This window comes from Eurytemora carolleeae, unplaced genomic scaffold, assembly GCF_000591075.1.
Source record: "Eurytemora carolleeae unplaced genomic scaffold, Eaff_2.0 scaffold265, whole genome shotgun sequence".
NCBI lineage: Eukaryota > Metazoa > Arthropoda > Copepoda > Calanoida > Temoridae > Eurytemora > Eurytemora carolleeae.
The window spans coordinates 68402-94792 of NW_019396184.1; the positions used below are offsets into that span (position 1 = coordinate 68402).

The 26391-nt window shown below is 33.5% G+C and overlaps 3 protein-coding genes across 5 annotated transcripts; all 3 read left to right on the top strand.

Annotated features, from left to right (window-relative positions):
* LOC111697512 (chromosome transmission fidelity protein 8 homolog) lies at positions 1–2450 on the top strand. 3 transcript variants are annotated; one of them, XM_023467537.1, is made up of 4 exons: positions 1–179; positions 1021–1131; positions 1275–1513; positions 1821–2450. In XM_023467537.1, exons 1-3 carry the CDS (start codon positions 44–46, stop codon positions 1421–1423), a joined length of 396 nt encoding a protein of 131 aa, XP_023323305.1. In that variant the 5' UTR covers positions 1–43; the 3' UTR covers positions 1424–1513; positions 1821–2450. The 3 variants fall into 3 exon arrangements, with proteins under 3 accessions (XP_023323305.1, XP_023323307.1, XP_023323306.1); XM_023467539.1 differs by having other exon boundaries at positions 1275–1486; XM_023467538.1 differs by having other exon boundaries at positions 1275–1486; positions 1850–2450.
* LOC111697511 (zinc finger protein 879-like) lies at positions 2434–13404 on the top strand. The gene is made up of 17 exons (XM_023467536.1): positions 2434–2719; positions 3033–3114; positions 4358–4401; positions 4930–5095; positions 6092–6237; positions 6619–6785; positions 7224–7301; positions 8199–8286; positions 8486–8647; positions 9287–9374; positions 9610–9722; positions 10062–10124; positions 10368–10459; positions 11058–11234; positions 12098–12205; positions 12279–12357; positions 12782–13404. The coding sequence occupies exons 1-17, from the start codon at positions 2453–2455 to the stop codon at positions 12872–12874; spliced, it is 2013 nt and encodes a 670-aa protein (XP_023323304.1). The 5' UTR covers positions 2434–2452; the 3' UTR covers positions 12875–13404.
* Positions 13405–13421: 17 nt separating this feature from the next.
* On the top strand, positions 13422–26321 carry LOC111697522 (zinc finger protein 135). Its single transcript, XM_023467550.1, has 21 exons — positions 13422–13475; positions 14548–14645; positions 14938–15094; positions 15240–15310; positions 15693–15768; positions 16251–16450; positions 16791–16860; positions 17109–17188; positions 17690–17768; positions 18155–18208; positions 18561–18604; positions 19457–19538; positions 20228–20400; positions 20768–20854; positions 21325–21468; positions 21964–22101; positions 22555–22627; positions 23087–23102; positions 23497–23566; positions 24299–24411; positions 24895–26321. Exons 1-21 carry the CDS (start codon positions 13440–13442, stop codon positions 25413–25415), a joined length of 2382 nt encoding a protein of 793 aa, XP_023323318.1. The 5' UTR covers positions 13422–13439; the 3' UTR covers positions 25416–26321.
* The last annotated feature ends 70 nt before the right edge of the window (positions 26322–26391 follow it).

The window sequence follows — 26391 nt, forward strand, 5'->3', positions numbered from 1 at the left end:
GTAAATATTGTTTTTTTTTTTTATTTTAGACTCACACATCACAATGCAGTTGATGATGGGTCGAGGGCCTGGTGGGACGGAAGAGTGGTTTCTGCTGGAGATGCAAGGAGACCTGGAGAGTAGAAACCGGGATCATCTGGAGGGGAAGTTTATCGGAGATCTTCATTTTACTCATCAAGGTATAATATAATATAATTTCAATAAACTCGGAATTCATTATTTATATAAAGACGTGTTTGATTCAATTTTGGTCTGAGTAACAAGCAATCTTAAATTATAACTTTCAATTGTTGTTTTTATAATTTATGAATGAGAGTGACCTGTGCAATTATGCAAATTAGAGACAAATAAGAAAAAAGTGGGAATATATCACAATACCAGAAAGAAAAACGATGACACTTAGTTAAGGGTTCTAGCAAGGGGCACTGTTATGAAACGTGCAAAATCTTTTCAATATCTTTACATATCTTAATATAAGTTAGGTTTGTTTAAGACATGGTTAAGTTTGTGGAGTTTGGAGTCCGATTCCAAGCATTTATCCCTCCTGCTTGAAAATAATCATCCAGATTTTAGTTATGTTTGCTGAAATTGGGAATTCAAATAATTTTTTTTTTTTTTGGGGGGGGGGTTAAATTTTTCTTTAAATACATAAGTATCTAAAACTTGCATTTTTAATTCCGATTTATCCCAGAAGTATCAATATCTTTGTCCCAATTCTTGAAAATTTATCTCCCTCCATTAATCTCTTCATTTTATTTAATTAGACTGTATTTTATATATTATTATGTTTTTATTCGAAAAGTTTTCTCGAAGTTTCTTGTAAAAATTGTTGAACCATGCATGTTAATCTAGTTCTTGTTCCAGGTGTTCCAATAATGCATGTTAATCTAGTTCTTGTTCCAGGTGTTCCAATAATGCATGTTAATCTAGTTCTTGTTCCAGGTGTTCCAATAATGCATGATAATCTAGTTCTTTTTCCAGGTGTTCCAATAATGCATATTAATCTAGTTCTTGTTCCAGGTGTTCCAATAATGATAATTGGACATCATATTCTGTACGGGAAGGAAATGGAACTGGAAGCGCCTTTTCTTGCGGTAACCAAGCACGTCGAGTCTGAGAATATGCTTACAGGTTTATAAATATTTTCCCCTCTTTGATATTTTGTAAAAGTAAACAGGGGGGGGGGGATAAAAACTGCATTTTTAGCATATTTACAGTTTTTGACTAGAACGAATTTTCCGTCAAACATTATTCAAAATCTTCCCATCCTTAAGGAACAGATGATGGTGATGAGTTGATGGACCTGGAGACCTCCTCCTCCCCTTCCTCTACCAGCTACACCGTCACAGCCGTCATCAAGAAGAAACTAATCTTTAAATCCAGACCAAAACCTATTATTGCAAACGTGCCGAAGAAAATATGAACAATACCAAAATATACATTTGTAGAAAGGCCTTTAAACGCTTACGTAACTTCTAACTATAATGTAACGGCCATTCCACATAAAGTTCCAGTGCTTAGGATTTAATGCGGATCCGGAACTGGATCCAGATCCTGGATCCGCAAAATGGATCCGGATCTGGTTATGAACATTTGTTTAAGATTTAATAATTTTTTAAACAAAGCAGACATGTCAAATTATCTTTCTTCTTTTTTTTTGCTTATTTTTATGCTAAAACTTAAAATTTTATAACATCTCTTTTTTCAACAGTTCAGATTCAGGTTTTAAGAGTAAAATTTTTTTTTTTTTTTAAGTTTTTGGTTAATATTTTCCCGCTTGGATCCAGGAACCCAAAATCTTACGGATTCTAATTCCTAAGCACTGCATTAAACTAAATCTGTTGTCAAGCTGAAATACGGCAAAATACGCAGAGAATGAATTAGTCTGACAAATCTTTTTTTTGCGAAAGGATGAGCAACCCACAGTCCAATGTGCCTTACTGTCCTAGCTAGTTCCAATGCCTACATATAATACTAATGAAAATACTAGTTTTGAATGATGTTTTTATATTTAATTTTGTGTTCTTAAAGGGACAGTTAACGGAATTTTTAAAGTGACCCTCCTTTGTTACCACTTTTCCCAACGGTACCCTTAAATGCTTTTTTCTGACCAAGAGTGAATGAAAGTTATCCATTTTTTTTTATTTTGAAAACTGTTTATTATTGTGGTTTCTCTGCAAAAGTGACGTGCGCATTTCTTGCTTCTTAACCAATGGGAAAGTTTACAGAATAAACACTTTCAAGTCATAATCTTCCGCATTATTGATCAGATAAAGATTTCAAGGGTACCGTTGTGAATCGGACATGACCCTCCTTCAATGGAGGGTCACTATAAATTACACAAACGGACAACCGTTCCTTGATATTGGCATTTTCCATCAGGGAGGTCTGTAATCGTTTACTACTAATCCCCGAAATCTATTGTACCTGAGAAAATTGATATTTCAGAAGAATGGGTAGTATTTATAAAGGCAGCTGGTTCATTTTAGAGGATTTATCCATAGATTACGCTTTAAATATCAAGTCTAGCAACCTCAGTGTGCCAATAGAGGATGTCTGGGTCGACCTCAGTCAGGCGGTGAAAATATTGGCCGACGATGGCCGAAATTTGTCAAGTATAAACAAGATATGGTCTGTGAACTCCAACGCTTATTGTCCAATTCTAGACTTTATTCATCAAACTGCACAGAAGACAGCAAACAAATCAAACTTATTTAAGGTAGAGTTTTTATAATAACAGTTAAAAGTATAGAAATTCACAAAAAAAATTGATTTCGCCGACGAGTTCTTTAAAATGATGGATTATGCATTTTTCAAAATCTTGTTTTTGGAACAAATCTTTCTTTTTTAGTACTCTCCTAATAGTAAGTAATGTATATTTAAAAAATAGGCCCCAGATAACTTTCTTATCGAACCCATTACAAGCTAGAAGGATGATATTTGGGATAGAATGGAATGAAATGGGATGGGATTGGATTGGCATACAACCTACCAATTCTTAAAACTAAGACATTTAATACTTTTGTTTCCAGCGATGTTTGGAGAGTTTAGTTCGACTAGCCTTGACTCCGAGGGATGAAGAAACTTTAGCTCAAAACCTAGAGGAGTACTCAGGTTGGCATTAGTCTAGCCAGGATATCGTTATTAAAATATTATTTTTGGGAATCCTTTATTTGAAGTATTAACTGATCACAAAGGTTCTATTTAACCAGGGGTGTATATTTTGATAATGTGTGTGGGGGGGGGGGGGGTTAGTTTTAGTTTAGAAGATATGACGGGGAAAAAATCAAGATTTTTACTGACAAACCGGGGATTAAAACATCCTGAATAACTGGAGAAAAATTAATGCTCATCTTTTTGAATTAATTTTTAAACCTTTATTTCTGAAAAACAACCAAGATGTATATCTGAATATCCTGACTTACAGGGTTTCACACAGTGCCTTGCTTAGGATCCAGTTGATTTTAATGCGGATCCGGATAAGATTTACTGAATTTTTTAACAAAGCAGAATTTTCTAATTTTTTTGTCTTATTTTTAGTTTATTTTTGTTGTTAAAACTTGATGAACCATTCAGAAATCAGGAATTTTTTTATAATCTCTCGTTTTTCAATAGTTCAGATTCAGGTTTAGAGAGTAAAACAGTTTTTCAATAGTTCAGATTCAGGTTTAGAGAGTAAAACAGTTTTTCCATAGTTCAGATTCAGGTTTAGAGAGTAAAACAGTTTTTTTTTTGCAGTGTTTGGTTGATACTTAGTCCCTTGGATCCGGATCCGTGGATCCGCATATTTTTGGCGGATCCGGATCCATGAAGCCAAAATCTTGCGGATCCAACGGATATGGATCCGGATCCTAAGCACTGGTTTCACATAAAGAACTCGACTCTAATTACGACCATATACTCTTAAAATATGACAATCTATTCTTTACTTAAGAAGGCGTCAGGGGTATACATTTGTTTGAAAAATCATTATATTATTTTTCACCAGACGTTATGCGTTTAGGGTAATACTTAGGATAATTAAGATATTTTCGATGTCTAATTTTTCATTTCCCCCAGAGCATCAAAAGAGTTGAGTTTGAATTTAAACTGTACTAAGAATATATAAAAAATAAATTCCGTACAGTCGTCTTTAAAGTTTCATCCGTTGTGGTAGCTCTGTATGTAATAAACGACAAATAGATTTACAACAGGTCAATCTTGGATAATTAAGTTGACGATCTTGTATCTTAGGAATATTGTATCTTAGGAATATTGTATCTTAGGAATATTGTATCTTAGGAATCTTGTATCTTAGGATAGCTAGGTTTAATTTGAATAATATGATGGAATATATTTCTAAAATTCTATTTTTTAGAACCTGAGCAGCAGATCTCAAAGAACATTCAACTAGATACTTTGGTAAGCCTTTAATTTAGTTGTATTTTCCGGATAATCTTAATAATAATCTTAATGTTTAACAATGAGTAAGGTATAGTTTTGCTTCATTGTCTCCATATTTAAAAAGGGTTTTCTAATACATTTGTCGAGGGGTTGAGAGGAGAGGCCGGGGGAAATGGGTCCCACATTATACAGACTCGTTGGTAATCAAAGCCTTCTAAATTGTCTTATTAACCTAAACATCAGAATTTTCACGTCGCTTGTTTAAATGGACCCTATCTTTTTGTTGGTTTAAGAAAAAAATTAGATTTTGGCTACTATTAGGGGCAAACACAGGAATTTGACCATGGGAGNGGGCTAAAATTTGTTTTCTTTCCAAGTGGGGGCTCAACACCCGTTTGGGCCTGAACGTTTCCTGGCATCTTTTTTTCTGATCCCTGGGGGGACTGAGCCGCATAGCCCCCCCAGTTAGCCTATAGATACGAATCATTCTAATCTTGTTTAATGAATTTTCATTTATTGTCTAAATAAGAAAATATCTTGTTTCAGAATGGTGCAGAGGGAATACCCGGCGATATATTCTACACTATTGAGGAAGCAGATGCCGTACAAGGCTCTGCCATAACGGAGATTCCTTCGCCGTCCAAGAGAACGAGGCGGAAACCGAAGAAAAAGATTTCGGAGGATTACCTGGAACTGGAGGATCTGGTGACAGGTTAGTTTAGTTGCTATTCTGCGAGTAGTTGTATTTCTCGAAAATTGTCTGGACTTGAGATTGAAACTTTTGTGCTGCTAATGTTGATCTTGATATCCAATGTGGGCACTTTTAAATTTGAAGATCAATTCTTGATTCTAAGTACTGCAGAGTATTACCATCACGTGATTTACATTAACAAGGAATTAAATTAATCTGTAAGTCTCCTTAAGATGGAGATTCACAACACCCCTGGGCATTGGCATGTGCTGGATCAATGAAATTATATGATTTCCAGGTTTATTAGGTCCCAATGGGTGTTAGACCTGCTGTAGAAAAATTTTCTTTAGCCCACCCCCGGACAAATTCCTGAGTTACGCCCCTGATACTAGATCTGTTGCGCCCCTCCCTTCTTGGTTATAAATAATAAATATGTCCTCGACAGCATATACAGATAATTTGAATATTGTTTGGGGTAATTGATATAAGATGATGATTTTTCGATCGAGAATATCCTAACAAACAACAAGCAGAGATTTAGACTTTATATATATATATACTAGGCTTTTAGGGCGCTTCGCGCCCATCTTCTATTTAAATTGCGAACATGTTCTTCTTGTTTACATTTTAAAACAAAGAAGAAAAAAATTTTGCGGATTTTTAAAAAAAATCGCGGATTTTAAAGAATTTAAATTTTTTTTTACAAAATGAAAAACCTTTAAAACACATTTTTTAAAATTTTTTTATCATTCCTAAACCTTCCCTGTGGTCACGTGATGTCCCACAAAAAATTTGGGCCCGATCGGTTCAGCCGTTTTGACGTTAAACAAACAGACAGCTAAATTTATATATAGATATAGTTGCTTGGTTAAAAATACGTCCTGCGCTGGAAACTTTTGTCCTGGATACTACTGTGGGATGTTGAATAAGGATCAAATCAATCTGCAGATTAACAAAAGATCGAGATCAATCATTGCCAGCTCTGAACGACATATTTTTTATTTGAATACTTTCCAGAACCTGAAGTGTTGATGAGCACTGAAACCCTGCTGGGGGAAGGGGATAGAGTCAAGAACGAGGATTCAGAGTTTAAATATGATTTTGACGAGGACCTGTACAATCATATAGATTGTGATATTGGGACAGACGATTTGAAAGAAGATGTAAGTCAAACAATTCCGATAACAACACTAAACAATTCCGATAACAACACCAAACATTGCGATAACAAAACCAAACAATTCCGATAACAACACGAACAATTCCGAAAACGCTTTATTTTGTAAACGATTATATGGAGTATTTTTACATTTGAAATTTCATAAAGATGTTTCGAAATTGGAATTTCTAAATAAAATTTCATTCATTTATAGCAGCTTAAGAAAAAGTTTGTATTATAAAAATTTAAAATTTAAAGGTTTTTGAAAAAAAAATTTTGAGGAATTTTTTGCCCCTAGAATTCGGATTGACGCATATCTTTTGTTAAACTATAAAAGATCTAAATTTTATTAGATTGTCCTTTTGATTTTATAATAAATGTTAAGTCTGTATCTGGAGATGAATTGTCTGAACCTAGTCGGAAGAGGCGGAAGCATGATTCGGGTCCCAGGATCCAATGCCAGATCTGTGATCTCAGCTTAAGCGGGGATGTTCAACATTATTCTCATTATCTCTCAGCTCATCCAGACCAACCCGATCTTCATCCCCCCAGGTCAGTTCATCAAGACAAACTTGATCTTCATCCCCCAGAGCTGGGAACCATAGAATGGGATACCTTTAACCCCGACGTCTTAATCTGAATAATAATATCCAATGTTGACACTTTTAATTTTTAATTTTGGATAAAGTACAGAAAGTTTGCGCCTGCTGCTTCGTAAACCTGTAAAATATACCTGTTTTTATGTCATGGATTTGGGGAAATATATGAAACTGAAAAGGGGGGGGGGGCAAAAATATGAGTCACAACTAATATACACCTCTGGAAAAATCAAAAACACCGGTGCTTTTTAAAATTAAAGAGTCCTCATAGATAAAGCTTTCAAGAGTACCGTTGTTAATCGGGCATTGCCATTATTGCATGGAACTGCAAATTCGTTTGAAATTACTCTTACAGTCCTTTAACAATCTTTTCGAAATAATTTTCCTTTAGACCGAACAAAAGATTGGTGGAATGTTTTGAATGCCCGGAAGTTTTCGAGAAACAGTATTTGCTAGCTAAACATTATAGGTAAGCTATTAACAGTATTTGCTAGCTAAACACTATAGGTAAGCTATTAACAGTATTTGCTAGCTAAACACTATAGGTAAGCTATTAACAGTATTAGCTAGCTAAATATTATAGGTAAGCTATTTTTATACGCGTTAATTAAACAATATTTGCTAGCTAAACATTATAGGTAAGCTATTTTTATGCTCGTTAATTAAACAGTATTTGCTAGCTAAACATTATAGGTAAGCTATTTTTATGGTCGATAATTAAACAGTATTTGCTAGCTAAACACTATAGGTAAGCTATTTTTTTACGCGTTAATTAAAAGTGACTTAAAAAATTCCTTTATGAAACTAAGATATTTTACCGCCTTTTGGCCTTAGATTCCCATAACAGAGGGATGTTAAGTTACTGAACGTCTCTTAGGACAATTTTGTGTAATATATTTTTGGGAAATTAATAATTTTACCTAACCACGGGTTCCTTACAAAAAATATCTCGCTGCGCTCTGGATGTTTTGCCGGTTAAATTGGTCTTTGGCACCCAAGTTCTCACTTATTCAAAGTAAATGGAGAGAAATGGATTGTGCACATTTTGCTTCGTTTTCAAAAAATGGCGGGGTATTTATTGTGAAAAACTGATAAAAATGGGGGCACATTTTTTCAAAGATTTGAGGGAACCGGCGAAAAATTTAAGACTGATATCAACCTTACTTTTCCCTTCTTTTTTGTACTTTTCCCTTCTTTTTTGGTACTTTTCCCTTCTTTTTTGTACTTTTCCCTTCTTTTTTTTACTTTTCTCCAAAAGTTTTGTTTAATTTTAATAAACCGTTGGGAAAATGAATTTTAAAGTATTTTTCTAGTGATTTTACTAACACTTTAAAAAAAAAATTAAAAAATTAAAACCTTTGCTTAGGTTGCAACACCCGAGCTCTGTTATGAACGAGAAGGGGAAGAAGGCGAGATTACCGTGTGCTGGGTGCACAAAGAAGTTTCTCACCAGGGTCAGTTTTATAATAGACTAGCTGAAGGGCCCGGCGTTGCCCGTGGAATTTTTTCAATAATAATTTCAATATTACAGTTTATACATTAAGCTGGATTGTACAAACACTGTGTACATAAGTTCAATATTACAGTTTATACATTAGGCTGGATTGTACAAACACTATGTACATAAGTTCAATATTACAGTTTATACATTAGGCTGGATTGTACAAACACTGTGTGGATCATCATCCCGATAAACTGGAAATATGGCCGCCGAAACCTGCAGGGCAGAGTGGAGTTAGATTATTCGAACTCCATGAGAGATCCGAGCTGAAATGCGGACTACCGGAGTGTCGGCATTCATTTCAACATTTTAAGGAAAACACGCAAATTCACAGATAAAAAGTTTTAAAAGGAAAATTAAAAAACGAAACACTTAAAAAAGATACCTGGAATGATGGTGAATATACCTGCAATCAATGTTATAATGCAAGGAAAGTTAATTGCAGTTGCGTATACTCTACGTACATATTAAAACCAGTTCTCTCTGGGTGGAATTTGTAAACAAGAATAGATGCATCAGTGTTCATTTAGTATCCGAGTAGATTTAAAGCATTAAATTTTGATAATTTTGATAATTCACATAATAGTTTCCTATGACCATAATATTTCATTGATTTTTTTATGTGTAAAATGGATCCCATGTAAGGCTTCGACATCCGTCCTGTGTTTACATTACCGCCCAGAGACAGTACACTGCAGTACAAAAGATGCGCACACCTCTGAAATAACTTTCCTTGCATTATAACCTTGCCATGAATGATGGTAAACATTACGTTTGTGGGATTTTTAGAAATTACGATTAAAGTGTTTTTAAATAGGTGTAAAAGTGTAAATGAGACTTTCTTTTAACCCGATTTTATATATTTTTGCTTGTTTCCTTCAAAAATCAAGGTAGTTGAATAAAATCCTATAAACAAATTTACAATTTTTGAAATGTGTGCGATTTTTGATCAGGGTTTAACGCGACATGAGAGAACCCATACTGAAGCTTATATTTGTATACTCTGCGGGAAACCCTGCTATTCAGCTGATAGTCTTATAGGTATGTTCAACCCGTTATATTTCAATTTTATTAATTTTTTTTTGGGCTATATCCTCTTAAAAAAAATTATCGTTTTCTATGACCAATTTTACTTCCTTAAAATTAGCCCTTTAAAAACAAAAATTTAACGAAAAACTAGATTTTCTACAAAATCTTATTTTTTCTTTATTGTTTTAGAACACAGTGTGACGGATCACCATTCCATAATTGTACTGTACACACCTCTATGTTTCAGGACACAGTGAGACAGTTCACCCTGATAAATCTCAGTTTATCTGTCGTGTCTGTGGATTCTATAATTATACTGAACTTAATCTTAAACTCCACACTGTTCAAGTTCATATGAAGGAAGCAACAGAATTTTTAAACATTTTTTTTTAATTCGGTGTCATTTAAAAAGATTCCAAAATGTTGATATTAAGATTTTTATAAATTTGATCTTTTTGCTCAAAACAAATATGTAACAAGATTTACAAAAAAAAAATTCTGAAATTTTTAATATTTCTCCTAAAAATTTTTGAAAATGATATATGTTTTTTAAACATTAAGCTGTTCAAAACTTTAGGCAAAACCGAGATGGTCACTTACAAAATTGTTCAAAAATTGTTTTGGAATGACCCTAGAACAACATTTTTATTAATTTTCAATATTTTTTACAATTTAAATAAAAAATGCTGTTGCGTGCAGGGAACCAAAGAATATTCGTGTACAGTATGCGAGTATAAAACTCACAATCACAGCACATTTCAGGCAATTTGATCATGTTTTAATTACATACGCTTGACAACTATTTATTTATGAAAAGTGATCAAGTGTTGTTTAAAAAAAAATAATGTTTTTTTTTGAAGTTTATATGGTTATCATCTTAAGCTGAAAATTTGCACATCTTAACAACTTAACCAGTAGTTGAACCAAACATTGTTCGTTTTTCTATCTCAGTTTTTATTAATTCCAAATTTTGAAAAATATATGATTGATTGATTGATTGATTAGGCCCATATGAGAATACACCGTGAGGTGAAGAGTTATATCTGCGACGAATGCGGGAAAGAATGCAACACGTCACAGGCACTCAGTACACACAAGTATGTTTTAAAAATAGCAATCGCTCAAAACTAAGAAGTTTGTCTAATAGTCGGTTGAATTTCAACCTATGATTCCTATTGTACAGCGTGTCCCTTAAAAACATGGTTACTAAGTCACGAATACGAAATTATCTCTGTTAAGAATTTGAGTTGTCTTTTCTAATTTCAATGGTAAAAATAAAGTTACGTCTGCTAGATTATGTTTTATGTTATCGGAAAAGGCTAAGGGTAAAAGGCCGTCATGTTTCAACAGTCTGCAATTAAGACATAAACAAACAAATTCTCAACTCGAGTCGACCAAATATCTACGGATTACTGCTTTCCTTGTAGATATCACCACACTATGACAATATCAAAATCATCCCTCAACTCCCATGTAAATTGTAAATGTACAATTTTGTGTGTCCTCAATCCTCGCTAGTGCTTTTTTACCTTGCGTTCTCAATATTCATGTATCCTTATTAGTCTTTAATCTTAATTATGGGTTCGTAGGAGTGAGTCCGATTCATTAGGAACGAATGAAATTCTTCTTATTTTTTTATTATCTAATTATCTATCTATCTAATCTATTAATCGATCTATCTATCCATCTATTTAGGAGAACCCATCAGCCAACGGAAACCTTCCAGTATACCTGTAATTTCTGTCCTAAAAGGTTCCCTCATGTTTCCCTGCTAAATATCCATGAACGGGTTCATACTGGAGAGAAACCTTATCAATGCAAGGACTGTGGACAATGTTTTGGTTCACAATCTTCACTAATCAAACATAACAGGTAATTATTGATCAATCCTCATTAATCAAACATAACAGGTAATTATTGATCTTTTCTCATTAATCAAACATAATAGGTAATAATTAATCAATTCTCATTAATCAAACATAACAGGTAATTATTGATCAATTCTCATTAATCAAACATAATAGGTAGTTATTGATTAATTCTCAGTAATCAAACATAATAGGTAATTATTGATCAATTCTCAGTAATCAAACATAACAGGTAATTATTGATCAATTCTCATTTATCAAACATAATAGGTAGTTATTGATTAATTCTCAGTAATCAAACATAATAGGTAATTATTGATCAATTCTCAGTAATCAAACATAATAGGTAATTATTGATCAAACCTCATTAATCAAACAAAACAGGTTGTTATTATTAATCAATCCTCACCCTCACTATAATCAAAGATTAAACTGCTGTGCTTAGAAACCGGATCCGTTTGGATCCGCTACATTTTGGTTTCCTGGATCCGGATCCGTAAAAAATATGCGGATCCACGGATCTGGATCCAAGGGGCAAAATATCTATTAAAACTGTAAAAAAAAGTTGTGCTCTCAAAACTCAAATCAAAATTGTTGAAAAGAAGAGATTTTCTCGCAATGATTCACCGAGTTTTATCATAAAAATAAGTGAAAAAAGAAGAAAACTAATTTAAAAATTCTTCTTTTGTAAAAAAAATCAGTAAATCTTATAGAAGTGTTCCTGAAATGACTTGGATCCGGATCCGGATCCGCACCAAAATGAAATGGATCCTAAGCACTGGATTTATTGATATATTGGTTTATTGATTTTTTATTAATAAAATTATGTTAACAATTTCCCTTTTCAATGATATTATGTATGTTCAGAAACATCCATACCCCCGATGAACAGATGCCCTATAGATGCGATGAATGCGGGAAAACATTTTCTAAAGCGCGCCGGAAGGTCTATTACGGTCATCTTAAGCAACATAGGTAAGGTTTTGCTTGAAGATATTTTTTGAAGAAAACAATTCTGAAAATGTTATATATTTTTGATTTTTTTCAGCGGTATCCGGGATCACATTTGTCCAGTGTGCAAGGCCGCGTTTAGTTCCCGGGGATATCTAGGAAACCATTTTAAAAAGGTAAAAAATAGTTTTTCTTAATGTTAATTTCTCAATAATGTCTTTGAATAACCAGTTTTCCGAATTAGAATCTTGATCCCAGGCCCGTAACTGAAAGATTTTGCAGGGGGGGGGGGGGCCACAGACGGTAATTAAAGGGGGGGGGGCAAATCCTTCTTACACAACCAAAAAGCACTTATTTACCTTATTTTGGATCTTACAGGGGGAGTAGCCCGTGTGCCCCCCCCCCCCCAGTTACTGCCCTCTTGATCCTAAACAGTATTTTCACATATACTAGAGCGACAAAAAACGTACGATTATTACCCATTGTAAGTTAATTTAAGCTGTTACACCAGTGATATAAAATATACCATATATGTATTGCAAACTTTTTCGTTGCACTTGAAGAAGAAATATTTTCTTTCATCTTGTATTCTTGTTTCAGGTTCACAGACGTAAACTCCACGAAGTAGAGGAAGAAATGAAACTAAAACCAGAGCAAACCCCCCAGATAGATTTCAATATCCTCTCTGCATAGGGCATAGTTCTATATACTGGAGTATACTGAGATAGATTTCAATATTCTCTCTTCATAGTTATATATACTGGAGTATACTGAGATAGATTTCAATATCATCTCTTCATAGTTCTATATACTTGAGTATACTGAGATAGATTTCAATATCCTCTCTTCATAGTTCTATATACAGGAGTATACTGAGATAGATTTCAATATCATCTCTTCATAGTTCTATATACTTGAGTATACTGAGATAGATTTCAATCCTCTCTTCATAGTTCTATATACAGGAGTATACTGAGATAGATTTCAATATCCTCTCTTCATAGTTCTATATACTGGAGTATACTGAGATAGATTTCAGTATCCTGATCATAGTTCTATATTTTGGATTATACTGAGATAGATTTCAGTATCCTGATCATAGTTCTATATTTTGGATTATACTGAGATAGATTTCAGTATCCTAATCTTAGTTCTATATTCTGGATTATACTGTGATAGATTTCAGTATCCTAATCATAGTTCTATATTCTGGAGTAAATAACATGATTGTTTGTGTAATGTTATTTCAGATGTAGAAATGGGTTCAGTACGGGGAGAGCAGACACAGCAGAAGGTAAACTCATCTTGATGAAATAACATTTTTAATGTTGTTCAATTGCATCCTTCACCTCAATTCTATCAAGGATTTTGTGCTATTAAATACCTGATCGGGCCCAAATTTTGTGTGGGACCTCACATGCCCCCAGGGAAGGTTTTTGTTATGATCTGAGAGTTACTTATAAAAACATTTATTCCTGTTTCGAGGATTTTTGGTAATGAAGACGACATTTTCATATTTTCCGGGAATGTTCGAAAACCAGTTGGAAGCTAAATGTTATTTAAAAAAATAAAATCAAAACATATTATGAAAAATCAACTGTATACAAATGTGGCGAAAGATAATTGATGACCATAGGGTGTAATATATGAATGATTTGTTTGAAATTAAATAGATTTTTTTACGGTCTAAGTCGTATGTTGCATCTTTCTGAATTTGTATGGATACTACGTTCTTCGGTATTAGTCGTTTTTAACAATTTTCTCCTTAAAGACGCAACAGATAGAAGTAAGATTAGAAGCGATCAAAAGCGCTTTTTTATCGCATTAAGCCTATACCCCCTTTCATTTTTCGCGTACACTCCCTTTAAGGGTACCGTTGGAATTGGACAATTTGCCATCTTTGAATGAAGGGTCACATGAAATTACGCGTACAGTCCCTTTAATTCAAGGGATAATTAAACCGTTGTGTGAAGTTGATAATACTCTTCTAACAGAGTGCCAAGGCAGTCAATTTTATGTCCTTGATTCTTTAAAGGGACTGCAAGCGTTATTTGAAGGACCCTCCATACAAAGATGACAATGACGGATTCAATTAAAACTTTTTAGTTTTAAAATCATAAACTATCTAATTCTTCCTTGATCTGATTAGGCTTTGAAGGGTACCATTACCATCTTTGCATGGAGGGTCACTTGAAATCATGCTGTCAGTTCCTTTAAGAAATCAAAAGATTAATTTAAATAAAACAGACATCTTTTTTCTATGAGTAAAGTAGACCGGTGTAAAAGGTTAAAGCCGAACAAGTCCGTCCGTTTTCTATCCTTGATCGCTGTTTTTATTTAATGATTTTAATGAAATATCTACCTAGATGACTGGATCTGATGAAATGGAAAGTTGTAAAACCGGTTTCCTGTTCCAAGATTCATGGCAGCTCTCTGATAACATTTCAGTCAGATATGCAATCAGGTGTGGTAACATTTCAGTCGGATATGCAATCAGGTGTGGTAACATATCAGTCAAATATGCAATCAGGTGTGGTAACATTTCAGTCAGATATGCGATCAGGTGTGGTAACATTTCAGTCAGATATGCAATCAGGTGTGGTAACATTTCAGTCAGATATGCAATCAGGTGTGGTAACATTTCAGTCAGATATGCGATCANAATTCTTAAAAATATTCACTGCTACATATCCAAGAAACAATTATAAAACATTTTTATTGAAGTCGTAAAATGCTTATTTAAACTATGTTTCTAGATACAAAGAAGAGAGAGGATTGAACAGTGTTGCTGAATTGGAAGATGTTTTCATAGATTTAGAGGATTGTCTCAACCTACTCACAATATATCAGGTAACAGGGTGTCCCACAAAACACATACAGTTGCTAGGATCCATTTATCTTTCTAATTTGATGGTGTAAAACTTGGATATTTCAAACTTATACTCTTTGAAATATCTAGAAAAAATCTATGACATTTGGTTACAAAAATAAAGGAATTATAAAAACAGATTTTGTGAAGAAAAAACTCCATTCCTTTCACAATTAATCAAAAAATTAGCTTTATAATTCCCTTTCTTTAATTTTTATTTGCCACTTTTTAAAATTTCAGGGATGTAAGGCTCAACAAAGGTGAAAAATGTTTTACATAAATAGTTCAAAACTTGGAAAATGGGAGGATCATCCAGAAACCTATTTACTGAGATCACTTTTGATCGATTTCTGTAACACTAAGTTGCACTCGGTGAATTAAAAAAGTAAAAATAGTAATGAACCAATAAAGAAAGAACTTGAGTTTTTACTTTCTAAATCCTATTTCTAATGGTTTAAATTCTTTTTATTTAAAACATACAATATTTAGTCTAACAGAATTCATATTAGTGTTAAATATTAAAGTTCTATTACATCAGGTTGCAGAGATTTAGGGTTAGAAAATCAGAGTTGATTGCAAGAACTCGTTGTTTAATCAGTGAACTCCAGCTTTAAAATCAATTTTAATTTATTATTTATTTAGAGAGCTGAAGTATTGTCCTCTAATTCAGTTTGTTTATCAAGCAGCTCTTCTCTCACGAGGAAATATAGAATCACAGGTATAGGGTCTTTTTTTAAAGGTTGGGATGGTTTTCTGAAAGAATACATATTTTTATTTCTGAGTTCCGGTTTTGGTACACGTTATCTATCTATCTATCTAGATAAACGTTATGCAGGATCTCTTTCTTGGCAGCTTGGTAAACTCCAGCCCTGCAATCAAAACCACTCTGTATAGTACACACCCCACTCTAAAAGTTGCATGATCCGAGCCTGTACAAAATATACTGTATCTGCATTCAGTCGCACTGTTCAGTCTGGACTACCCAGCGTAAAATTGACCTAGCATGATTTATGCAACAAATGTAGCCTGGAAAGATCATTGTGTACAGTACTGACCATTGACTGTACAGGCAAAACGGAACGGTACACCAAATTTATCATCTTCGAGATTATTTTGTCCAGATTATTTACCCCAGATTATTTACCCCGGATCCAGGAAGCGTTTAATTTTGCCACTTTCTACTATTTTATGCTTTTTCAGGTTTTCCAGGGTATCCTAAAATACCTTGTACGTAATCTTGTACCCGGAAATAAACCCAACCCTCTCCTCCAGTATTCGGAGGTGGACCTGGAGCAAACCAAACCTAGGGATGGGGGAAGGAGGAAAAGAAGGAAGGTTGTGGAGGTGGAAACTGATCTTTGGTCTCCGGAAGAAGATTTGGAACAAGGGTGTGAAAAAAGGTTAATTTAACAGAAAATTCATGATTTTTTAATTTTTATCAGAAGATTGAACAGAGGCTTATTTTTTTGCATTTTGAAGTATCATATTTTTGATATTTTGAACTTTATATTATCAACATTCTAAGGCTACGAAAAAAAAATGCGAGAGAAAAACCTTCTTCAGAATGAAAAGTTGTATTCTAGGGCCCCAGTTGAGACTTTAAAATGCATGAATGGCTTCTAACCCCTGTATCACTCTTTTTTGGAACACTTTTGATAGTTTTTTTATTTGTTGTTTGTTTATTAAAATATGATATTATTTTAACAATAAATAAACGAATTAAATAATTATTTACACTAGGCTAAGGATGGATAAAGATAATAACATTGTTAAAGACGAAGATGGAGATATTATTAAAAACGAACCACAGGTATGGCTTTACTTTATTCTTAATTAAATTTGATTTTTATAAGTTTTTCAGTTAATTATGTGTCACCGTTTTTTTTAGTCTTTTATCTATTATCTCAGGACAGTTCAAGCAAGTCATTCTAACTGTAAAATCCAAACATGCTTGACTTCACTTTCTCCCTTGGCGGTTTTACTTTTATTGGGGTCTCTTGCAGATTTCACTTCCTTATGATTCCTTATTGGAAAAATATGATTTGTTTTCATTTTAAGGTTGAACTACTCTTGGAGGATATTGGGGGTGATTGGGAGAACCTGAGCTCTAGTGAGGAAGAGATAAAGAAGAAACCCAGGTAAACACAGAGATTTGTGTTAGGAAGAGATAAAAAAGAAGAAACCCAGAGTTCTCAGCTAAGAAGGGATAACGAGAAAACCCAGGTAAACCCAGAGTTCTCTGCTAAGAAAGGATCAATATAGAATCAGAGTTCTTTGTGCGGAAGATATCTAGAGAAAACCCAGATAAACCTAGAGTTACTTTGCCAGGAAGATATTAAGAGAAACTCCAAGTAAACCCAGAGTTCTCTGTTAGGAAGAGATCAAGAGAGACCCAGGTAAACTCCAGAGTTCTCTGCTAGGAATAGATCAATAGAAACCTCAGGTAAACACAAAGTAATCTGCTAGGAAGAGATCATGAAAATTCTCAGGTAAACCCGGAGTTCTCTGTTAGGAAGAGATCATAAAAAACCTTGGTAAATCCAGAGTTCTCTGCTAGGAATATGTCAAAACCAAAACGGAGACTAATTTGTTAAAAAATTAGCAAAGCAAACTTTCTAAAGATGATGTATCTGTTTTAGGGTTAGCTCTGGTAGAAATGTGTCCTGTGACCTCTGTAGTTCTCAATTTAAAACTCAAAGTTCTCTCCATAATCACAAGGAATTCAGAATGTTTTTCTCCATCTTGGATTTTTAGCTCATAACTTAGTCTAACCTTAATTTTCATTTCTTTCTCTTCGTTTCCTGCATTTTTAAAAACTTGAATAAGTTCAATCAAAAACTTGATTAACAATTGACTGTTAAGAAATATGGGTAGTTTCACCGATCTCTCAGTTTTTAAGACCTTGAGATGTGTGTTTTGAGAGCCGAAGTTTTTTTCCGTTTGGTTTTGTTGAAATTCAGCTGTTCAAACATTGTATTAAAATGACCGTAGACTTTATATCAACTTAGTCTCTATTTCTCGGGTGTCATGACTATTTAAATCCCAACGGTATCCTTAAAGGTTTGTTCCTTTAATGATTTAAAATTTGAAGAATATCTGATTAGCTGAGGAAGCATTCTGACTCCTTGACTAAATCTCAAGTTAAACCCAAGCCAAAGGAAAAGTTCAATATATAAATATATACTTTGCTTGTCTGTCTAATTTTTTTCCAATAAACATCAAACCGGCTGAACCGATTGAGCCAAAAAAATTTTGTGGGACCTCGCGTGTCCCAGGGAAGGTTTATGGATGATCGAATTTTCGAAAATTTGCTTCTAACAAAATTGGATTTTGGTAAATTTTGAAAATTCACGTTTTTTTTTTAATCCGCGAGATTTTTTTTCAATGTATTCAAATGTGTTGAAATTGAAATAGAAGCCTTGTTAATTAAAAAACCCCTATTTTTATTCATCTTTGTCATGTTTTTCTTCGTCTTCAAATCTGAATTTGTTTTTATTGAACTTTTTTAAGAAACGCGGAATTTCCACGTGTAAGATTTGCGGAGAAATGTTGAGGTGATTTTTTTATAATTTAAATCTATAAAGCTGAAGCTACTGAAGCTCGACCCCGTAGCTCAACGTAACAGCCACGTGACGGACATTAGGCTGTAGGTTGATTGTTAATAATAATAAAAATAGCTTTACTCAAGAAATGTAAGATCGAGTTTTAGCACCGAGCCAAATTGGAGAAGATAAATTATTTTTGAGTAAACATCATCAAGAGAGGCGGGGAGGGGGGGGGGGTAATACTTGCCAGCTGATATTTGATTTAAAAAAATAATTTCTCTGAATATTATGTAATGATTTGAATTTACAGAAATGATTTATCAAATAAATGAATGATAAATTATACAACCTGAGCTGGGAACTTCTGTTTTGGATCCTCATAATCCCGACTGCTTGATGTCGATATCCACATTCAATTTGAGGAGCAATGCTTAGTCTCTTTATTTCTGTTATTCCTCCCCTGATCAAAGCTCCCTTCAACCCCTGATCATAGCACCCTTCAATCCCTGATCAAAGCTCCCTTCAACCCCTGATCAAAGCTCCCTTCAACCCCTGATCAAAGCTCCTTTCAAACCCTGATCAAAGCTCCNCCCTACCTAACCCTAAATTAAAACAAAATTACTTAAATTCATGCACATGTGCAAAAATGATGGGAGAGGGGGGGGGCGGGTGGTCCAAAAATCGTATACTAGGACGGACCCAAGATTGATCTCACCAGAATACAAGAGTTCTCAGCCTAACACTCATAGTCCACACATAATAAGTTTAAGTGCAACTTAAGAAAATAATTAATTTAATTTTCTCTGTAAAATCAAATTCAATTAGATTCTAAACAATTGAATTTAACGATCAACTATTTAGTGGGTTGAGCAGTGAACGGAAACATTACGCCCAACATCATCCAGACTGTACTACGGACAAATCCTCTCAACAAAATCGACAGGTTATAATTTTTCATTTTTTTCTTAATTTTGATATTACTCGAAAATTGATTATCTCCTTAATTTTAAAAACACACTTAAAACTTGTTTTCTAACTTTTTATACTTATTTATATTTTTATTCTTCTTATTATTTCTAGATTACAAATTTGAGCTAGTTAAAAATTGTAGATTTTTAGAGTTATAAACTTTTATTTACATTTTTGAATGTAGGCACAAAAAAGTTTTTGTTAAAAATAGGTAGCAGCACATGTAATGCAGAACGGGAAGTTCTTATAATAGGTCAAATCACTTCTTTTAACTTAAACCTGGGCATACAAGAAGTTATTTCTCTATTTTTATCAATTCTTGATCCTATGACGAGTTTGTTTTAGGAATTATATCTATTTATGCCACTGCCCTGTGTTATTATGCGGGACGAAATGTTTTTTGTCGAGATTTTTACTTTTTTGGTTTGTTTGATACCACAAGGTGGTTGGATGTATAGATTTATTCAATTTAATCTTATTGAGACATTCTCCCAAAATCGAATAAAAATTATTTTTTATCAGTTCTTTTATATAGTACTTACCATTGCTCAGATAAAGGTTGTAATGCACCTTTGTTAATCTCACATGCAACTCTCTAATAATGGAGGATACTTTAATATTACGGCTAACAGTCGTCAGTCCCTTAATGTTATACTGTTTCAGACTAATAGCAATATAGAAGAGGATAACCAAGACGAGAAGAATATTGAAGGTTCATGTAAGGAGTGTGGAAAAGTATTTGCTACAGTCAAGCATCTGTTTAATCACTGTAAAAGAGAGCATCCTGATCTCCCGGAGATATGTCCGGTTGAACCCGTCCGACTAGGACCTATTAGGTATATATACAATGTATAAAACAGAACTGGAAACTCTTGTGTTGGATGCCCTTAATCCCGTTCGCTTCATCTCGATATCCACTGCGGGCACTTTGATTTTCTGCTTAATCCTCTTTACGGATATCCCTGCGGGGTTCTCTCATTGATCGAGTGCAAAACTTCCCGGCTTCTGATTGGCTGTTCGGTTTCTCAGAACGACACATTGGTTGGTTGAATTTTGGACACTTTCCAGGATATAAAATAAGGATTAAATTAATCTTCAAATCAAGAAATAAAATTGATCTCGATATCCACAATACATGAGTTTCCAGCTCCGGACTCGAAAAGGAATCAACCTCCAATCTGAATGACATTTGCATTGTTTAAGGACCTTACACGAGAGATTGAATGACCAAGGAGATCTAAGAGATCAATTTCAATGTGGACTGCAGGGGTGTAACCTTACATTTGAAAGGTATCGTAGAAAGGTTTTGGTAGGAGGAGGGAGATGGGATGGGGTCACTTATGCGGATATTTTGCATGAATATTCTAAGATTTGATCAAGCAATTTTGAGATTAATGTAGTTTTCTTAGATTTAATTGTTACATTTCAATATTTTAGAACTGTTTACCTTGACTCCTATATTTGTATTCTCTGTGTTCAGGTTTCTGATTTTAGTTGATCATGAGAGAACTGGTTACCTTCACTCTTATATCTATATACTCTGTGTTCAGGTTTTTGAGTTTATTTGATCATGGGAGAACTGGTCACCCTGACTCCTATATCTATATACTCTGTGTTCAGGTTTCTGAGTTTAGTTGATTATGAGAGAACTGGTCACCCTGACTCCTATATCTTTATACTCTGTGTTCAGGTTTCTGAGTTTAGTTGACCATGAGAGAACTGGTCACCCTGACTCCTATATCTTTATACTCTGTGTTCAGGTTTCTGAGTTTAGTTGACCATGAGAGAACTGGTCACCCTGACTCCTATATTTGTATACTCTGTGGTCTTGCCTGTTTCTCAGCTGATATGTTAATAACCCACAGTGATAATAATCATGGACAGAAGTCAACTTATATTTGTAGGTTGGATATTTTCAATATTTTTATTATAAACAATTTAGTTAACTTTTATTTTGTAATTTTTAAGCATCATTTCCTCATTCTTAAACATTCAAGGTTTTTTTTTGCTATTAAGTGCTTCACTAAAATCTGAGTTATAAGTTAGCTCTTTATCTTTATTATAAAGCCAGCAAAGTTTAAAAAGTTAACAGATATTTTTTGCCACAAATTCATATTTTTTTGTCCTATGTCTTTCGAACCTGAAAGTGTAAACCTTTCATAATTCAAACTTAAGACTATTTGATCAAACAGAATTCATAGTTTGAGACATCAATGGGTCTACAACATCGGGTAGCAAAGATATATGGGGTTTTTAAAATTAGAGGTTGTGGCAAAAACTCAGTTTCTTTGAACTAAATATAATCTAAAAAATTTAAACTTTGATAAATAACATAAAACACCCATTTGTTACTTCTTTTCACCAAACGTACAGCTGTCATTTTAAGTTTTTATTTTCAGAGTTTGCGGATTTTTCAACAGAAATTCGCGGGGTTTAATGATCCACACTCAGCAAGAGCATATGAAGGGTACAGTGTTGTATCAATGTGAAAAATGCGCTTATACATCAGAGAACTATGTAACATTTGGCAATCATAAGTAAGAGAATTTATAAAGGTTAAACTTAAGTACATTGGGACCCTTAAAGATGTGGAATAAGAGGACGACTGTTAGACTCGAGTTATTATTTCAAATTCAAATAGTCCAATCAACATAAAGCACTTGTACAAACTCATTTAACTTAATAAGTTGGTTTTCAAGCAATTGTTTTTGGCCGTAAAACAAAAATTAGGTCTATTTAAATGTAATTTTTTTAAAGATCTAGGGGTCCAGAGGCCGAATTTAAGGAACTTGAGCCGCGGCTTAAATTTGAGACGCGGCTCAAATATGGTTGGTTCCACTATGAATAGTATTCAATGTTTCAACATTTAAGCCGGCGATTAGTTGAAACCGGTTATTAGCGGATTTGAGACGCGGCTTAAATTCATTAAATTCGGACTCAGCTTTATCAAAATATTATTTTAATTTCGAATTAACTATTTCATTATTAAGACGAACTGCTCATCTGGAAGATAATTCTAAATTTGTCTGTGAGGAATGTGGAAATAACTTTGCCACAAAACAGGTAATATTCAGGGTTATCCACAGGGGATGAGACTTCAGATCAACGGTGTAATGCAAGGAAAGTTAATTGCGGTCGTGTATACTCTGCGTACACATTGAAACCAGTTCTCTTTGGGCGGAATTTGTAAACAAGAATAGATGCATCAGTGTTCGTTTAGTATCCAAGGAGGTTAAAAGCATTAAATTTTGATAATTTTAATAATTCACATAATAGTTTCCTATGACCAGAATATTTCATTGATTTTTTTTTTTGTAAAAGATGGATCCCATGTAAGGCTTTGACATCCGTCTTGTGCTTACATTACCGTCCAGAGACAGTACACTGCAGTACAAAAGATTCGTACACCTCTGAAATAACTTTCCTTGCATTATATCCTTGCTATATTTTTTCTTATGTTCAATGTTCATGATTCCCTGCAACTATAAACTTCTTTTTATCTTTACCAAATCATCGAATTAGCCATTAACCGACTATAGTCATTCAAGGCAATCAATCATAAAATCTGAAGAGTTTCAAGCCGTCGATTTAACTTAGTATGTTAAAAACATTAATCTTCTTAAATTTTATTTGATTTTGGGAAAAAATATTGATTTTCTCTGAATAAATTAATGAATAATAAGTACACAGCTTCCCACTAACATTAACTTTTTTAAACAGTTATTTTCTCAAAGTCATTCGTTTACTCTCAAAAATTTTTTGTTCCAGCAAAGATATTTTTAAAAATAGCCCCTGTTAGGAGTCTTCTTTGTCTCTACCCCCCTTGCCTCCCCCCTGTAGAGATTAGGGAACATTCAGTTAATTTTCTAAACGGTGAAGTTAACGCGAAAATGTAAAACATTTAATTTTCTAACTGAAACAATACTTTTTAGGAGAGAAACCATTTTCATGTAATCTTTGTGGAGCTACTTTTGGGTCTCAGACGGCTAGTATAAGACACAGGTAAGGATCGATATTAAATCAGTGCTGAAAACTTTCGAATGGAGGATATCGAGATTAATGCTTGATCTCCTCGTTTTCTTTATCTCCAGATTTAATAATACTTGTTCTCCCCTTTTTATTAATCTCCAGATTAATTAACCGATCGGGATTAAGGATATTACATTCAAAAGTTTTCAGCTCAGATTAAGTAGATTTTAAAAACATTAACTGAAAGCTAAACTTCTATCTCTTGCCACTAATATTCTTGTAGATTTGGTGCATTTCATTTTATCTATTTTTGGTGGGATTACATGCAAATGCTTATTTATTTTTAGTTTTATGATGGTAAAAAGAAATATAATATTGTGAATAGAAACTGGAAACAAACAAACAAGTAAAAATCACATATTTTAACACAAGGAATGGGTGTTCAAAATCTACAGTCGTCTAAAAGCTATAATTTTCCAATCCCTGCAACTTGTTGATACAAACGTTTGATATTTCAAAGATTTCATCACTGTTTTATTTAAAGAAATTAAAAAATTTTAAAAAAGTCTGTAATATAATATTTCAAAGGTACGAGGGTTACAGAAAATGAGTTTGTATGAGTTATGAGTTCCTTTGTAAAATCCCGGCTTTGCTGAAATTAATATGATAATTTTTTTTTAATTTGTGTATTTTTTTGTTTCTGGAATCCTGAAAAAATTAAAAATGCAAGATGTTTGCTCTTTTAAATTAAATAAAATTATCTAGGCGTGTAGTGCATGCTGAAGAAAGTGAGATGGCCTTCCAGTGCGCTGATTGTGGAAAAAAATATCCTTCCAGGGCTAAACAAGATTTTGAGAATCATTGTAAAACACATTCAGGTAGAGCACAGATACAAAATACTGGATGATTCACAATATACTCTTACTTTTACAAAAAAACTCATTATTTTAAATAATCATTGGTCGTAATAGCCAATTTTCTTATAGTTTTCAAGAATTTTATAAATATTTTTAAGTTCTTAAGTTTTAATATTAAAATAATATTTTATCCAAATTAAAATAAAAGAAAAGTCATTTTAAAATTATATCTAAACTGTACTGAAAATATTGACGATGGATGAATGGGACAAGAGCTTAAGCCTAATATCAAGGATAAAGCGATTATTATAATGAGAGTCTATAAGCGATAAAACTTCCTTTTTAATTTGTGGTTAATATGTTTTGGTTTTTAAATAGTTAAATTGTTAACCTTATGGTTTTTAATAGTTAAATTGTTAACCTTATGGTTTTTAATAGTTAAATTGTTAACCTTATGGTTTTTAAATAGTTAAATTGTTAACCTTATGGTTTTTTTTCTTTTAGGTGTGCGCGACCATGTTTGTGAACTGTGTGGGAGCGCGTACTTCTCTAAGAAAGGTTTAAGAAAGCATGAGCGTGCCTCCCACCCCGCTCAGAAACCAAGTAAACCAAAACCCTTCAAGATCGGAGAAGATATCCATGTTCAGCCCGGAGCGGAGAGAAGGGGACTGGAGCTCCATGAGCTGAACAGAGCAGGGTTGGCTCAACAAGAGTTTTTAAATCTTGAAGCCAGGCATTTTACGCTGGCAGGTCTAGAGCCCCGGGAGCAGTCTGGTGTAGGGATACTGGGAGCTAATCATCTTCATGAGAGTAAACACGGAGCTCTAGGTGTACATGCAATAGGTGTTCAGGGTTTAAACACTCAGGTTGGGAGGGAGGAAGGGTTCACATTGCACCGTGGAGGAGTAGAAGGAGGTAGAGAGGGAGATATGAATCTACAAATGGTTTATGGATCAGGGTTGAATAGAACAGGAGGAGATTCCAGGCTAACACAGTTCTTCTCTCCGCTTGCAAACCAGAACTAATTGAAGTAACCGAGTTTATGCCACAAACTCAAATTTTCTAATCCCTACATCTTGCAACCTGATGGTGCAAACATATGATATTTTAAACTTTGACTTTTTGATCTAACAGAATTTACAGTTTGAAATATCCAAGGTTTACGATATCGGGTTTTCACTCTCCTCAGAAACTAATTTTGTATTTCATATTTATAAATATATTTATATTCAACCTGATGGTATAAAGTGTAAACCTTTGTTATATCAAGCATGTATTATTTGATCTATGCAGAAGTCTTAGTTTGAAACATACGGTTTAATATTTATTTTAGGCTCTGTTTCAATGTGATATGTAATTTATAATATATTTAGAATACATGTTAAAATAACTAAAAGGCAGCTGTACAATGGGGCAAATATAAGTCTCCCATTTTGAGAAAACACTATGCATCGTTATGCTTAATTTAAATTTAATATTTATGTATACAAACTTAACCTTCTTGTGTGATCATTTAATATCATTTAAATGTTCTCTTCGTTTTTATTTTGTGATATTTTTTCTAGTTCAATATGATTTATACTGTTCGTCATTAGATTTAAAACTTAAATTTTGTTTAAAAGTCTCAAATCGTTTTATTATGAGTTCTGATTCTTCTGATCCTTTCTCATCCATTAATCTTCCTCTTTACTTTGATTTTTCTCAATACCAAGTTTTGCTTGTCTCATTCATGCCTCCCATCCCAAATCCTTCGAAATTAGTAGTTCTTCTTTCTTTTTGTTATTAACACTCTTAATTTCATCTAAATTGCTATTGTACAGTGCCTACGTCACAGTTCCAGGCAGAGAACTTGATTCCCGACAACTCCGGATGAATTCAATCATTTATTTACTCGTAATTTTGTTGTTTCCTAAATGCATATATTTATCTATTATAGAAACTGGGAGATAGGAACTGAGAAATTGTGAGATATGAGGAATGGGAAATTGGAGAATCTAGAAA

Excerpts from the sequence above, each read along its gene's own strand:
- LOC111697522 (XM_023467550.1), top strand. The coding sequence starts at position 13,440 with ATGGGTTCAGTACGGGGAGAGCAGACACAGCAGAAG. Across the intron at positions 15,769-16,250 it reads GAGGAAATATAGAATCACAG|GTTTTCCAGGGTATCCTAAA; the intron begins GTATAGGGTCTT and ends ATGCTTTTTCAG. Across the intron at positions 20,401-20,767 it reads GTCCGACTAGGACCTATTAG|GACCTTACACGAGAGATTGA; the intron begins GTATATATACAA and ends GCATTGTTTAAG.
- LOC111697511 (XM_023467536.1), top strand. The coding sequence starts at position 2,453 with ATGGGTAGTATTTATAAAGGCAGCTGGTTCATTTTAGAGGATTTATCC. Across the intron at positions 4,402-4,929 it reads ACATTCAACTAGATACTTTG|AATGGTGCAGAGGGAATACC; the intron begins GTAAGCCTTTAA and ends ATCTTGTTTCAG. Across the intron at positions 8,287-8,485 it reads CAAAGAAGTTTCTCACCAGG|GCTGGATTGTACAAACACTG; the intron begins GTCAGTTTTATA and ends TTTATACATTAG.
- LOC111697512 (XM_023467537.1), top strand. The coding sequence starts at position 44 with ATGCAGTTGATGATGGGTCGAGGGCCTGGTGGGACGGAAGAGTGGTTT. Across the intron at positions 180-1,020 it reads TCTTCATTTTACTCATCAAG|GTGTTCCAATAATGATAATT; the intron begins GTATAATATAAT and ends TTCTTGTTCCAG. Across the intron at positions 1,132-1,274 it reads GTCTGAGAATATGCTTACAG|GAACAGATGATGGTGATGAG; the intron begins GTTTATAAATAT and ends CCCATCCTTAAG.